At 38.7% G+C, this 16,950-nt stretch overlaps 1 protein-coding gene and 1 non-coding gene across 2 annotated transcripts in view; one reads left to right on the plus strand and one right to left on the minus strand.

Moving 5' to 3' along the window:
- Nucleotides 1–612: 612 nt before the first annotated feature.
- Tbc1d8-9 (TBC1 domain family member 8/9) overlaps nucleotides 613–16,950 on the minus strand; it is a 59,871-nt gene continuing 43,533 nt past the window's right edge. Inside the window, exons 16-21 of the mRNA XM_071594534.1 lie at nucleotides 15,203–15,430; nucleotides 12,022–12,252; nucleotides 11,502–11,661; nucleotides 9,567–9,890; nucleotides 4,312–4,418; nucleotides 613–2,858 (exon numbers count right to left, since the gene is read on the minus strand). Coding sequence (XP_071450635.1) covers nucleotides 2,556–2,858; nucleotides 4,312–4,418; nucleotides 9,567–9,890; nucleotides 11,502–11,661; nucleotides 12,022–12,252; nucleotides 15,203–15,430 — 1,353 coding nt within the window. The 3' untranslated portion in view covers nucleotides 613–2,555. The remainder of the gene's footprint in view (nucleotides 2,859–4,311; nucleotides 4,419–9,566; nucleotides 9,891–11,501; nucleotides 11,662–12,021; nucleotides 12,253–15,202; nucleotides 15,431–16,950) is intronic.
- TRNAS-GGA (transfer RNA serine (anticodon GGA)) lies at nucleotides 5,530–5,602 on the plus strand. Its single transcript has one exon. It is a non-coding gene; the product is annotated as a tRNA-Ser (tRNA).

Raw genomic sequence — 16,950 nt, forward strand, 5'->3', positions numbered from 1 at the left:
CCAAGAAGGAATTAAATAACTTGTCATTTCCACAGAGCAGAAAATTTACTGCCAACTAGTTATGCTACAACGTAACATCATACAGACTGATGGTACAAAAGGGTTCCACACATGACCAAAAGGTGGGGTAAGGTAGAGGACTGGGGGGAAGAATCAAGGTTGGTGTGGATATGTGAGACAGAAGAGAGGGAAAGGGATGGGTAGGTACAAACGGGGTAGGTTTACAGTGACTAGTGCTTCCGTGGGAGGGAGGGGAAGGTCCTTAGTTGGTTCCCTCCTGAAGTTCTGCTTGGAGGTAATTGCAGAATGTCTACGAGGGGGGAGTGGGCAGTTGGTTATTGGTAACGGTTTTGTTTTCTCCTCACACATGGTTAGTCAACATGTCCAATAATTCTCGGATGTCAAATTTTGTCTTTGTGTATCATCATCTCATGATAATCCTCCATCCATAGCAAATGAATTTTACTTTCACCATGTTTGGTGTCTTGTCCATTTATAAAATATTGATAAAGTAGCTAGGCAAACCAATGGAAATGGATACAGGGATATCTCATTAGCTTGATGGGAAGATTACCAAATTGGAAAAAGAACACAACTGGATCATGCGGGAAAATCTTTAATATATCTCATCCAAATTCAAATAAAATATGAGGAATTATGACGTTTATTTGTTATTTAAATCACTCACTGAACAAAGGGAAATTTTGCAGACAAATCAATTAATTGGTTCTTGTGGATTTCACAGATGTGCCAGAATCAATTTGTCAGTGGCTTCCACTGATTCCATGGCCAACTCATGAACATTCGCCCACAATATTTAATCCTCAAGGATAAAGAGCACCATTGTACAATAATCATACACTAAACAAATAAACAATTAGTTATAAAATTTCCATGTTCACTTAATTCCAAGAAAACATGAGAGAAAAACTGCAATTCCTCATGGCAGACTGGACATAATAGATATAATGTGCAGTTGTTTACACTTGGAGTTGGTTTAATATCTTTTCCAAAGAACCATGCGCACACTTCTTTAAAAGATCTAATAACCAAAGGTTGGTAGATAAAAAAAGCAAGCTGGAAGAAGGAATGATTTCTGTTAATGTAGTATAGTTTAAGAATTCACTTGGCAGGAAATCTGTTGTTTCTCCATGATTAATATCACACAGTAGACTTTGCAACCATGTAACATGCTTGTACATCTAATACAGGTACTAAGGTACAAGAATATACAAATCTTCATTTTCAAGCTTCTTTCTAAATTTGACATAATATAAAAAAATAGTTTTGATAAGAAAAACTTTACCACTCTTTCTCTCGGCTGCTAGCCTATGACTGCAACTTATATGTACATAAAAAGTCTTATTATACACCTGAGAGATGAGCTTTTGGACAAAATGCATTGTCATCTCACAGTTATCATATGCAAACAGCAAACTAAAATGCAACTCTAAAATCATCGTCAACCATGGAGATCTTCGGATCAATGTGAGTGTCATTCATGGATGTTCAAAATACACATTCCTACTGCATGAGTCATTCAGCAATCTTCTGCTAAGGAACACACACATCACATCATGACAGTGGAACCTCTCGTGGATATGGAGGCAAGATGCCATAAGTAAGTTCACACAGATGATGATTAAGATGTAGGAGACATACATATGGGCATTTATCAGAACTCAGATAAACGAATATATCACCAAGCTCAAAATTTGCATTCATTGCTTTTGGATACTTATAATTATCTCTTCACACCTTATTTCTCAAACCTCATAGAGAAAATTTACTTGAAGGGTTTCCATCAAAGGCTTCTTTGGACTGAACCATTGGATCAAAAAAATACATAGCTCACCAGATGAAGAATGAATGTCTATATATGAACAGATATATTGGATATTTAACAAGGACAGCTTCCTACAATTAATAGCTACAAAAATATTAAAATGTGTATAATAGATACCCTTCTATCACACTTCAGATTCACTTCAGTTCATATCATTAGAAAGGAATAAAAGTAAAACTGTTGACCTACTCCTGCAATGTCCAGTCATTTAATACAAATGTGAACTTAAGCCAACAAATATTAATGCAATAACATGAATACCATCAGAAACAAAATAATGGCATATAGCTTCATGAGAGGTTGGCTGCACAGCCAGAGCTATCAATTTGAAATACAAATGACAAAGAAAGTGACAAGATTTTGGCTGAAAGATTGATCTTGGAATTTTAAACATATTATGAAATTCCAAGTTCAGCCAGCACATTTTCACATTCAGAAAAATAAACAATTTTTCTAGTACAATAAGACAATTCAAACGCACCTCCACCACATTACAAATACCTTGACAACATCACACAAAAAACATTAAAGTTAGGATAATTTAATGCATAACAATAACCATAACAATTACATTAAATTCAGATGCAATACTTGAGCAAAAAATCTCAATGCCCACAAGACATAAATTGTCTTTGATCGATACTCACCCAAGTTGTAATGGTGCTAGGCAATGTGATAACACGGAGGGGGTGGAGCTTGTCCCTAAATCTTACCTTGGAGCTCTTTTGTTTTCTCTGTACACTGCTATTGCTTTTGAAAGATCCAGGGAACTTTCAAAAAATTCAGAGAGCACCTTATTTGAGATTATGGTTGCCAACCACTGCTCAACGCTTATGGACCAATCCGAGAGCTCTTCCACCTCAGTGGGACACACTGCACTGTGATCATCCGTGGCCACTGATCCAATCCCTGCATCACTGCTCTCATCTGCTAGTTTGCACTGCACTGCTCCGGCATTTGCTAGCAATGGCTCCATTGCTGAATCTGCTGCATTCCCATTCCTATCACAACCCTGTAATGAATTTAAAAATTGCAAATTTGACCAATTAAGACGAGTGAAACATTTTTATGAAGCCCTTTGAACAATTCCATCAAATCATGAGACAAGTTCTTTTTAAACAAAAGAAACAAAATCATTACCAACAATTACCCGCATTAGTTTTCCCCAATCTTCCTTGAGCATGACAATATTAGCAGGTCAAATTATTTTTCCATGAGATCCCTGGGTATTTCCCCGCAACGCTCAATAGTGACACTACTTAGAGTTTTGGTGGCAAAGACTCATTTTCATAACTAGAGCACAAACAAACACTCACACACAGAGGCCAGCTCTGTTTCCAAAGCAATCCCCGAAGTTAAGCACTCTCCAGGTACATCAACGCATATGAAATGATGCACTTTTGTCCCCTGATAGCACAATCATTACAACTTCCACACAAATATTCCAGTATGAACATCACTATCAGAAAATTAAGCAGCTGAGGTGAGAAACAATCATAGAAATATGGAAGCCACTCTATTAAGAGACAGGTGTTAAGCCACCTCATTCTCCCTACATTAATTTGCATGATCAATGAAACTATAACCCCTGAATGGTCAACAGCTGGTTACAAAATTATTTCTCATATAATACAGTTAGCTGCGATTGTAGTCCCCTAAGGTCCTTAATTACAGTCATCTCCCAGCTGATGGAACTCTAAGGGGTCTTTCAAAATAAAAAATACAACAATTTTTTATGGGTGCCAGAGTATTAGGAAATTCTAAGCACTGTAGCAGAGTAATATACTGGTGAGCATCAAAATGCAGACATTGCACACATTATAAAAAATCATTTGCCTTGACCAAGACTCAAACCTGGATCCCCTTGATTTCTGCCCAAGATTTATAGCCAGTTAATCTGGCAAGGTAACCTCTTACAAAGTGAATTTCTAGGGACATAAAGGAACAAGACATTATGAAAAATTATCGGTGTTTGAAGCCTGAAGTACCTTCCTCAAAGACAGATTTTTATTTTTAAAACCTACCAATAAATCCATTGCTGGAAATACTTCATTGTCCTGTAATCATTTGGATAACAGATCCAAATTATGTAAATTACCTTCCCTAGGTATAATTACTCATAAAATTTGAAATCTTTTCTCCAACAAAAGTCGGCATTCTTTTCCTGTAACACAATGCTATCAAAACAAATAAAACCAGAGACCAAGTGACAATAAAAAGAAAAATTGAAATCACCAATTGAAATGTGATGTGTTCATTCACATAGGTTAGATGGGAAGACGTTTTAATATTACCGTCAAAGAACATACTTGAAAAGAGGGGTTAGATGAATAGTCATCACTTAAAGAAAGGCCTGGCCAAGTCTTAATATTGAACCAATTTTGTACTGGAAATGTTCGTTTTGAATCTAAAGGCTACAGGAACAATTGGAAATCATGCAGCAGAATAAGGCAGGGAAATATCACCTTGTCCTTCCATGGAGGCTCTTCAAGGCTGGATCCACTTCCAAACGATGAGGATTGTTTGTGGTTTAATGCCCGGTTAGCTTCACCAATCATCTCCAACATATCAGCTGTAACAATAGACATGCAGAACTATTTCATATTGGTCAATATTTAACAAAAATATGATAATAGCAACTGTTGTTATTGAAATCATTTTGGATTATTATTATTAAATAATCTACTGGTTAAGGTAGGTTTTGAATGGACACAACTACCAAATAAATATTTGGTGACTCCTAACAAAACACAATCCAGCAACCTACTCCACATCAAGTCCCTCTTCATCTCTGTTTAATTCCTTCATCCTGTCCAACATCCCTATTACGTTCCTGCCCTTTCCTCATTTGCCTAATATTCTCCCCTTGAATCACAGTCTTCAACATCCCACTGCTGATTAATACGCCCTTCATCCATTTTTCCTGCCTCCATAGGATCTCTCCCAACAAAACCCTCTCCTCACCCACCACACCTAGTACTTTCTCATTTGATTTCCTTTTGGTCCATTTTACCTTTTCCATTCTTCTCCACACCCACTTTTAACGGAGTCATCCGCTAATGTGCAATTCAATGCAACATTTTCAGTGTGTAAAAATCATTCGCCTTGACTGGGATTCAAACCCAGATCCCTCAATATCCGGTCGAGTGCTTTAGCCAGTTAAGCTATCAAGGCATCCTCTTAAACTCGGAAATTTTGGGGCTTTTAAAGGAACAAGATGTTGTGAAGAAATACCATACATACAATGTCACAGGCATTCGTAGTCGTGAGCGGTGCGCCACAGTCCATGAGGTTAAAGCCAACTTTTAAACACATGCTGTTTATACCTTGACAATTTCCGAATTTAAGAGGATGCCTCGATAGCTTAACTGGCTAAAGCACTTGACCGGATATTGAGGGATCTGGGTTCGAATCCCAGTCAAGGCGAATGATTTTTACACTGAAAATCTTCCATTGAATTGCATATTAGTGGATGACTCCGTTAAAAGTTACTGTTGCGGCATCTCCCACAGTTTCTTTGGAATTTGTCACGGTATAAACAGCATAAGTGTTTAAAAGTTGGCTTTAACCTCGTGGATTGTGGCGGGTCGCGCACGGCTATAAATGCCTGTGACATTGTATGTACGGTATTTCGTCACATCTTGTTCCTTTAAAAGCCCCAAAATTTCCGAGTTTAAGAGGACGCCTTGATAGCTTAACTGGCTAAAGCACTCGACCGGATATTGAGGGATCTGGGTTCGAATCCCAGTCAAGGCGAATGATTTTTACACTCTGAAAATGTTGCATGCCAGCACCTTCTTCCATCTTCTTCTACATCATGTTCCTTCTCTATGCATAACCTTTTAGGCCTTATTTCTTTACTGTTCAGTTCTCCTATATATTCCTTCCATCTGTCTTGGATCTTTTTTGTGTCAACTATTATCTTACCCAACTTATCTCTAACTGGCTAGCTATGCTAACTGGCTACCTATCTCTAACTAGCACAGATCTTCCCTTCTTACTTCCCGATAGTGATTTAACCTTGCCGTATAGTACCCCAATTTCACCCTTCCTCAGCAAACTTTCCATATCCTCACACTGCGTCTTCCCCCATGCTTCTTTTGATTTATTTGTTGTATCTGAATATATAATTTAACTCTTTGTACTTCCTTCTGCCTAACTCTGTGTTTACATTCTTCCATTTTCTTCTCTCATCCCTCTTTCTAATCATCTCATCTGTGATCCATGGCTTCCTAGTCCTTTTCCCATTTAAGGCTCCTATAATTTCTTTTGCAGCTTTCAATATCCCTTTCTTGATACCTTCCCATTTTTCTTCGATAGTAATCAGCTCTTTCCCATCCTCCATGATTTCCTCTACTGCCTCTTTGTATTTCTTCCTTATCAAACCATTTAATGCTTCTACATTCCATTTTCTAACTCGCTGCCCTTGCCTTATCTTTTTGAAACAGACTCTACACTTCATAACAACTAAATCGTGGTCAGAGTCCGCATCCGCCCCCAGGAAACACTGCGAATTGATCACACTGTTCCTAAACCTGAGCCTAATCATTAAATAATCTCACTGATACCTTTCTGAGTCACCTGGCATTTTCCATGTATACCTATACCTTTTGTGGTGTCTAAACCACATGTTAGTGATGATTGACCCCTGTCTCCTATAGAACTCTAATGCTTTCTCCCCGTGGTCATTCCTTGTACCTAAACCGTAGTCCCCCACCTCATTGGCATCTCTTCCTTTGCCTGTCGCCCCATTCCAATCCCCCATCACCATCAATTGTTCCCCTGCAGGAACACATGTGACTATGCCCTATAACAGATCATATATCCCATCGACTTCTTCCTCCTTATGATTGCTTAGAGGCATGCATACCTGAACAATGACCAAGTTCGTCAGTTCTAAGTCAGTCAGCTTAATATTCTCTAATTTTCCTGTCCTCAACATCATCCTAACGTTCCGAGTTCCTATTCTACTAATAAGGTCTTCTTCTTCTGCGTCTTTTGTCCTGTTCTGTCGGTTTTCCCTTGCAAGGGTTTCGTGAGATGACAAACGCAGAAGTCTTGCCTCTACCGCAGCCAGGCACGACACATGGCCGATTGGGCTGAGTCCCATAGTTGTCAGGACTCATATTGTCTATACTGTCCATCATTATATTCTTGGGAATGATAATTGAGATGGTGTCCCGTTGCCTTCCTCAATAGTATTCTTAATGTGACACCGTCACTCATTTTGGATAATGCTTGAAAATGAAAGGCACCCTGAAATTCGAAAATTGAAGAAAAAGTTGGTTTCGAGAAATCACTATGTAACGTGACTTACACAGCTTAATACTGTAATGCATGGAGATTTGCAGGTTTCTGGTTCAATTTAAAGAAATTTATAGTTACTTACTTTGAATCAATCAGTGGTACTACTGCATATTACTCCACTAAGGCAATTGGAAAGTGTTACCTTAACCACTTCAAGCAGAGGATAAGGAAGGAAACCATCTTAACTATTTGAGGAGTTATTATGAAGTGTCAGGAAAAACAAGCAAGGGTCTAATATGTGGTGATTTCAATATTGATACGAGGGGGATTCAAAAAGTAAGGTTTCCTATTTTTTTTTCATGAAAAATCAAATTTATTCTCTTAACTTTGCGTACATCGTTGGAAAGGTTGAGCATTTAGCTATTTTTCTACATAGTCGCCTTGACAATCAATCACTTTTTGTATCCTTGTAAGCAGCTTTTTAATACCGGCGTCGGACCTTTCTCCCGCCGCGTCACGAAGCCAACTGACGGCTGCTTCTTCAATATAAATTCATCGCCTAATAGTGGAAGTATATGGTGAGAAGTGTATGGACATCAGAAACGTGCGGAAGTGGTGCAGGGAGTTTTTTGATGGCTGGGGAAAACATCCACAATGAGCAGCAGTCGGGGCGGCCGAGTTTGCCGGAATCAACGGTGGCTCCCATTGACGAGATGGTGCGCAATAACCGGAGAATTACCCTTCATGAGATAAAGGAAGGCCTTAATGAAGAGAGTGGCTACTTCTCTTTGCAGAATATTGTGTTGTAGGTCCTAGGTTACAACAAGGTGTCTCACCAAAGGAGTGTCTTTGCATCATGGCAATGCACGTCCACGTGTCACATCGGACGACCACCCTACTCAATGAATTCGGCTAGGATGCCATCGACCGCCCTCCTTACAGCCCAGACGTTGCAACCAGCGACTACCACTTGTTTCCTGCTCTAAAAAACCACCTTGGAGGACAGAAATTCAAGTCAGACGAGGTAGTGAAAGAAGCGGTCGTCAGTTGGCTTCGTGACGCGGCGGGAGGAAGTTATGATGCCAGTATTAAAAAGCTGGTTACAAGAATGCAAAAAAGTGATTGATTGTCAAGGCGACTATGTAGAAAAATAGCTAAATGCTCAGCCTTTCCAATGATGTACTCAAAGTTAAGAGAATAAATTTGATTTTTCACGAATAAAAATAGGAGACCTTACTTTTTGAATCGCCCTCGTATATCCCCCCAAAACAATCTGTCCACTAAACTTAATGAAATTCTGTGCCTGAATGGACAGGCTTTACTTATCAGCTTCCCAACCAGAGAGACTGCAACCTATTCCAAAAGTATCAACCTGGTTGCCACAAATCTCCACTTGAGGTAAAATTATCACACAAAAGTTGACGACTTAGGTATTTCTGACCATTATGAGCAAATGGTATTTGTCCCAAAGTCAAAGGAGGTGATGTGTAAAAACTATCGAAGGTATAACCCAATCAATGGAGTAAATTGTTTTCATGAGCAAAATGATAAAAATGGAATAATGGGTAACGATAGTTTTGATGCACGGTTTTGCCAGAATGTGACCTTCTCCATGGCCCTCTTTCCTGCAACAGAGGATGAGGTCTTGAAGAGCACCATGACCCTTAAAAGTAAACCATCAGTCGGAATCAATGGTATTCCTACTGTGGTTATAAATAAATGCTCCAAGGTAATAAGCAAACCCTTGACATTTATAATAAATGAGTCCTTCACATATGGCTATTGGATTCCAAGAGTTAAAAGGTACCAATGATGCTCTTGCAAGTTTTCTGAAAAAGATAATGACTTCTTGGGACTCAAAGGAATACTCTGTTGATGATCTTTCACGTGCATTAGATACCATCAACCAATAAATTCTTTTAAGTAAATATGAATGTTATGGAATCAGGGGTATTACCCATAAATGACTTCAATCATATTTAAAGGACAGGAAACAGATGGTGGAGGTTTCTGGCATTGGGTCAACGGCATTATGATCAAACACTTATCACCCAGAGAAACAATTATTGAAGGGTACCACAAGGTAGCCTTTTTGGGCCTTTATTATTTTTATTATATATCATCGATTTTCCTAAACATATTGAGAATAACAACATAGTTCTGTATGCAGATGATAAAACTCTGGTAATTCGCCACAAGGACCCTAACTTGTTGCAAGCTAAGCTGGATAGCTCATTATTCCTCTGGGAAAATGGTTTGATGTTAACAAACTGTCAGTAAAAGAATAAAAAACGAACTATATTCAATTTAAAAGAGAAAGAAGTGTCTCAGTTAGACCTCAGCTTAAAAGACCAACCCATAGAAAGGGTCCACAGGACCAAGTTTTTAGGTTTGTTTATTGATGAATCCTTGGTGGGTCTATATCCTGCATTTGGGCATTGAGGCACAGGGCATTCATTTTGTGTGAACTCACCCACTTTGCAGATGGCTTCCATTGTGGCCGTTTGGGGGTTGGTGCCAAAGACAATGGCCTTGAGGGATTTGCAGAGGGCCACAAAGTGCTGGTGTCCCATTCTTGGGAGTGGCTGAGGCCCCTCCCCCTCCTGAGGCATGGGGGCACCCGGGTGTGGTCCGAGCGTGGCTGCCCTGAGGCGCATTGTCCCCTCCCACCGTGCCTCCTCTGCCTCCTCCTCTCCTCCTCTTCCACCCACTGCCACGCCAACATCATCCATGGAGCCAGAGAACATGCCTTCCGTGGCCTCCGCACCCACCTCCTCTACATAACTGGTGGCTGCATCTGAGGGAGAGAGGTGCAACAAGTCACCAACAAATTTCCATCCATCCATCCACCCAGACAAACCATTGGGCGAGCCCATATGCATATCCATACCCTCGACATTTGCTCATGCGAGTGAAAATGGAAATACAGTCAAATCCTGTTTTTGCATGTTTTCCTGCGATTTACAATATTTTATCAAGTCCCATACAATTTCCTATTTTGACAACATAAGTCGAACCCCATATTTACACAATTTAATTTTCAGTTTTCCCACTATTTTCACCACTAGGTGTTGGATTGAAAAAATATTTCACATTCTAAAACAGTTACTCATATACCTCAGACATTATAAAAAAATCTTTTGTATTTTTTTGGACATATACACCTAAAAAAGACTAGAGAGAGAGCAGTAATGCAAATGGTTTTAGCGAAGAATTCAAATGTAACTGTATAGTACAGAGAACCACTAGTGATGGAAATTTGAACTGTTTAAACTATTAATCTCTTTTTTAAAAATTTTAGGGCCACCTTGCTGTTTACAAGTAAAAAAAAATCTCCAAATTTGACAAAACCCTAAAAGACAGTTTTTACTTTACTCCCCTACACTTAGCTCTTCATATGAACCAAATTAATGATAAAAATCTCAACTGCCATTTGTATGATATGGAATATTGCCCCAATCACTTTGAATGAAATAGTAAAACTTGCCCACAATGCAATGATTCACTGCTACTTCTCTTTCAAAACATTTTTCGGTGGAAAGTCAATTGCTGCCTCAAAGCATACTGGTCCCAAAAAAGTCAGTCAAGGCCACTTCAAAGTATTTAGTTGGTCACCTATTAGACTACTATTCAAGACACTAATTATATTCCCACTATGTTTCTATATATTTTATGGTATTTCATTTTTGAAAAAAATTAATCCTTCCCTATTGCAAGGCAACTCAATTTTCATCAGCACTCGACTTATGCCAATAGTCACCTCAACTGATGTTGTTCGCTACTGCTAGGCATGGATTACCTCATTCTGCCCCTTTCTCTAAAATAAATTACATATAAATGAAATAAACCAAATCTCTTCTTACCTTTATAATTAATTTTAAGGAAACCCCTCATGAAAAAGTCTAAAACAGCCATGAAGATTCTTTCCTTTCTAACACTAGGCTATATCGACAAGCATAGTTTTTATTATCTTTTAAAATTTGCATTTATGTGTATACCAGCCCGAGAAATTCAGTCAGGTTAATTTCTGATGAAAATTCAATTCAAATTACCCACTAATTAAAAAGCATAGAAAAAATCATCCTACACTGCCTTTCAGAGAAATCTCTTTAAATTCACCTCATGAAGGCAGAGCACCCCCATTCCATCCAAGAAATGTCTCTGTCATCATATAATTCAAATGAGGAGTTAAAACTACAGCCTCCAACACCAAAACTTATGAAAAACCTTGCCAAGGAATTAAGAGACTAATCAGTCAGCACTCATTAACATATTCACTTCTCCTATTATTTCAAATTTAGTATTGTAATCAATGACACAGTCTGCATAATCACCCAGTGTGTGCAATGTGAAATGACATTAGGATCTGGGCTGAAATAAGTGGGGAGCATGGGGCGGCGTTACTAACCAGGGCAGGAGAAGAGTGCGGTGGGATCTGATAGGAGAGGCGGCAGGTGAAGGGCGTAGAGGAGCGCAAGGCGAGCAGCTGAATCCTCCCTGGAGGTGTACCCCAGCACAAGCACCAGCTCCGGGAAAGACAGCATCCCATCTCGGTTCCAGTCAGCCATCTGCAGAGAATCAGGGCACTGAGCAACGCTCAAAAAACACTGCTGCCATGAGCATGCATTCAATTTACAACTATTCACATGGATAAATACATACTTTGGAAATGTGTTAATGGGGATATAATGTTTACCATCAAAATAATGTGACAACAAACACAATAAGGATAGAAATAGCAGAAAATATAGCAAACCTCCCAAGGTACTGTTTCCTCTAAGACTTCAGTTTGGATTTTTGAAAGACTAAAAAGCCATAAAGTGAAAAGGAGAGAGGGGAGGGAGAGAGGGGGAAGGGGAGGAAGGGTGAGGTGACTAGCCTTGGGCTTGCTCCTCTACATTCTCAAAAGAGGGGGACTCAACACATGCCTTGAACAATCGGTGGGGCAGTGATGGGTGGGCCAGGCCCCACGGCGACAGCCCCCCACAGAACAGGTCTCGGAATGTGGGCAGGTCAAGTGAGAAGAGCGCTTCATGGTTGGGCCACATACTGCCCTCACCCAGTGAATGCGCCAGACACTGAATGGCGATCATGGCCGAGTCTGAGCCGGTTGTAACTGCACGCTCCAGTGCCTCCTCCTTCACCACCCACAGCAAGTCCTGCAGCGCACAGAGGGAAGGAGCAAAGCAGAAAGTGAGCAATCACCATTGCAGCCACCTTACTGTCAAGGGACTAGCAATTGCATATGCACAACATATGAGCATCAAGCCACTGCATATACCAGATTCACAAAAGGCAATCAATTATTCCAGATTTCACCACTATTAACATTCCAATGATGCAGATTAAAAGCAATACAAATCATGCTGTAGCAATTGATATATGCACCATATTAAAAAAATAGAAAAAGGGTGACTATTATAACTAATTGGCAGAAGCAATTATTTAATAAAGAGGAATAATTTATGGTCAAGTGAATCATGTCCAACAAATAGTTGGTGAAACCTTAGTCTGCTTACAATAAAAGTAAACGCCCTCCTATTCTTCATTTCCAAGAACAATGTGTATTCCAAAGGCTAAAAGTTTTCTCAAAATGTTCTCCAAATGCGATAGTGCATAGAAATTTTATAATACTCAGCTAAATCCAAAATAAACAAAGTATAAAACTTGCCCAATAAAATTGGCAAAATCTTAACAAGCATTTCATGAAATGAAATTATTTTCTACTACTGTGATGTTTATAGAAGGTGCCATTGTACAACAGGACATACAATGAGTGGTTTAGCAGATAAAGGAGTCACCACTACTGTGTAATGATTCACCCAAAATTTTTTTTTTCCAATCCATGAGAGCGCCTATATTTTCTACAAATTTGACAATATAAGTTATTTTGATGAAACAATAAGACCAGCATTCAGCCACCATCTATCTTCAAGCATCACTAAATGGCATTTGTCTTTTTTGCAGTATTTGGCAGTTAGGCCCCTAACTCCTCAAAACACCTCCAGTGTTTGCATTTTTCTTTAAAAAGGAACACCTTCTCGACAGTGTATTACTAATCAACCAGCGCCTAATCCCCTCTGTGAAAACTCATTCTGATCTAGGATTAATTTACAATTGTACAAGCATAAACTAAAAGATTCCTCCCTCACAAATAAAGGAGGCATTTTTTTCTTCAAATTTATTTTTATCTTTCAGCATAGTCTCCTTTTAAGTCAATCACTTTCCAGTGATGCTTTAATTTTTTTAAGCCTTCCTAATAGTAGTTGACATCTTTCTCCACAAACTAAGCATTTACGAATGTTATAAACTCCTTGTCCCATGAATACCTATGTCCTCCAAGCAAAACTTTAAAGTTAGGAAACAGGAGGAAGTTGCAAGGAAGCAGATCTGGTGAATATAGAGAGTTGTCAACCAATTCGAGGTGCAATTTGTGAATTTTAGCCATTGTGACTGCCACAGTTTGAGCAGGTGCATTGTCCTGATGGAAAAGCACTTTCTTAATCTTCAAATGCACTCATTCTTTTCATTTCTGCCTTCAGCTCATCAAGTAATGATTCATAATACTCTTATTATTATTGTTTTACCTTTTTGATGATAATTGATAAACACTATTCTGTGACTATACCAATAAACAGTCGCCATCACCTTCCTGATCGATTGAACCTTCTGCGCCTTTTTTAGCAGTTTCACCCTTTGCAGTCCACTGTTTTGGCTGTTCTTTCATCTCAGGTGTGTAGAGGTACACCAAGTTTCATCTTAAGTTATGACTGGATGCAAAAAATCTGACTCGCAAGCATAGGAGTAGATATACCATGAATTTCATTAAACTTGGCTTTGATCTCTTTCGGTGTAAAGCCTTGTAAAGACAATTTTAACCACTAAATTCATTTATTTCTATTAGTCTTAATGAGCAAATCTTTGTTACTTCAATTGACTATGAAAATGAAACCATAGCATTAACATAACTGAAACTTTAACACGAGTCTAGTAAAAGAGGAAGCTAACTAAAACAAAAAACTTTTCTGATACTAAAAGCACCATATCTTGGATTTTCTGAGAAATTACTGAACGAATCATGAATATGGATCAGATATATTTCAGTTCTGATCCTTTTTCATTCAGAAGCTAGAAATGTATAGTACCTGTTCACTAGTTTTCATTAAAATAAGTATATACTGTCCAGCTGCCTGGAAAATAACATTTTTGGCAGTACAAGGATGGGCTAAATGTATTCCTTTCTACTTTGAATTAAGCATTACATTTATGGCTGTACTTGCATGATTTTTTTGGCATTCATATGAATACAATCATTCACTTTGCTTTGGTTGCTATTTTTGCTGTATGTGTGGGATATTTTGCAAATAATTCTTAGATCTATAAAGAAACTATATGGAAGAAATTCTGGAGGACATGGATCATACAAACTTTGACACCCCGCAGCTATCACGTATTCATTAACTTCAGGAAAAATCACCTACTTCACTTTCAGGACTCATCACAGGAAATGGAATGTTTTACCTAATGGGTGCCACCTTGACGTTGGACTTGCCTTTTCATTGAGATTTTGATTTTCTTTACGACAAACAGTAATAAAGTTTTCAAAGGGGACCTCAAAGGCTTCAGCTAAGTCTTTCTGTTCCTGGAACTTTTTACTTCAACGGGGAAATAAAGCCGTGGAAAATATGTTACAAGCAAACTTTCAATGCAGAACCTATTATTCCATATACCATTGTTTGCTAGAATCTACCTTTGGTATACTGTTAGAGACTGACAGATAAATGCTACTATACCTATGCAAGTGGAATGTATCAGATAAATCAAATATTTATGCGTTCAAAAAAACAAATTTTGGGTCAAGAAATAATTTTTTTAAGCCTGAATTTTAAGAGAAATGATTCCATTATTTTCCACTAACTGCATGCCTTGGCACACCTGATCAGAGCAATGCCATGTACACATCTTTTTCTAGTCAGTGGAACCCACCATTAATATTATTAAATCCAATCCTATCTAATAGTAATGGAAATCATTTGTTTGGATTGAAACCAAGAGGTAAAGAGGCACGCAGGAGTGAGGAGGGGGGTAGGGCAGCCTTCAGAAACTCACTTCCAGCTCCGTCTGCTTGAAGTATGCCTCACGCTTCCCCTTCCGCCCCATTTTCATGGCACCAATCTGCTGCAGTGATTTGAGGAGAACTGAACGGGCCACAGCATCCTCCAAATTGTGCACTGTGATAAGATGGTGGCGCCTCCTCAGCATTTCAAGGCGCTCCCATGTGATGGCAGCACCATGTCGAAGGTGGGACTCCTCCAGCAGTTCCTTGACACCAATAACCTAAGAATTTGACGGTATTTACAAGAGTGTATGCACACTGGGACATTTCACTCCCACTCCATAAAATGTCATCTAAATCCATGGACTGGCTCCTAAACAAAAACTAGGCAGTTATAATATTTAGGAATTAGCAGTAGCACAATTCAAAACAGTTTTTTTTGTAAAATAATGAAAAAGTGAAATGCTATAGTGAATGAATAAAGAGCTCTACACATTTGGGTATCACATCCTCAAAATTACTAATTGTGTATTTCAGTAAAAATCCTGAGAATGAGAAAAGTCTGAGATTATTGAACTATTAAATCGCAACCACATCTCTCTAAGAATGCTAAAGTTGGATTGAGTAAAATAAACCAAGCTCCTAATGATTTTCTTCCTAACAATATACGTTGATTGGTAGCACATATATGGTCACCTATATCTCATCCATTTCACAAGATGCTGTAGCTTAATAAAGAAAATTTAATAACAATTTTCCACTAGATATATTGTCATTATATTTTCTTTATTAAGTTCAAATTCCACCACATCATGCTTACTACTCAATTTATGCTGTAGCTTGTTTTGATTGATCTTAGGTGCTGTCAATGAAGCTATTTTCAAATTTCACACATTTTAATCCATGTTGTTTCAAATGAAGTCCAGTCTTACAGCAAAAAAAACCTCCAAATTACAACATATAAGGTTTGTATAAAATGTATCAGGCAAATATATTTATTTCAGATATTGCTACAATTTCTCAAACTTCTTCAAAGTACATTCATTGAGTGTCAACACTCTTCTGCCAGCGGCTTTTCCATGACTCAAAAGTTCCTTGGAAGGTTGATTCCGAAAGGTCTTAACAGATATAAGTGCTAGCTTCTTTGATGGCACTTACGATCAACACCATTGTGGTGTCCTTTGAGGGAGGATTTCACTTTTATAGGTAGTAGTTTAAAGGGAGGTGACTGACAGCTAAAGTCAATTGCACCGTTAGGAATGGACAGGACAGGATGAAGGGTGAAGAGAAAGCTGGCATCAGCATTAATCCGCTATTGACAAAAGGCACCAAGGAGTCTGCAGCTTAACATCCCATCTGACGCGTGGCGTACTCACTCAAAAGTGCCCTCCACAAAGCACCTCTAGTAGGGATCGAGATACCACTGAAAAATATCTGTGGCCTTTGGGATTTGAATCCTCTGGGTGAAAAGCCAGTACGTTAGCTACCAAACCATCACAACTCCCCACTTATGTAGGGAATTGGAAATAGTCTGCTGGTGCTAAGTCGGGACTGTAAGAGGGTTGGGGAATCATGACAATTTCATTTTTTGTCAGGTAGTTGAATAGAATGGTTTGAGACATCACTTTATGGAAGCGATTCATATCCGAAAAGAAATACTTAGTTGTTCCACATATATTTTATTAAACACGACCTAGGTTTCGACTTACCAAGTCATCATCAGGTATAGAACAGAAAAGACACAGCTTTATATAGTAGACAGAGAAGAGGAGGGGGGAGGTGTTTATGAAGTCGGAGGAGG

The sequence above is a fragment of the Hetaerina americana genome, unplaced genomic scaffold (assembly GCF_022747635.1).
Source record: "Hetaerina americana unplaced genomic scaffold, ioHetAmer1.1.p SCAF_1, whole genome shotgun sequence".
NCBI lineage: Eukaryota > Metazoa > Arthropoda > Insecta > Odonata > Calopterygidae > Hetaerina > Hetaerina americana.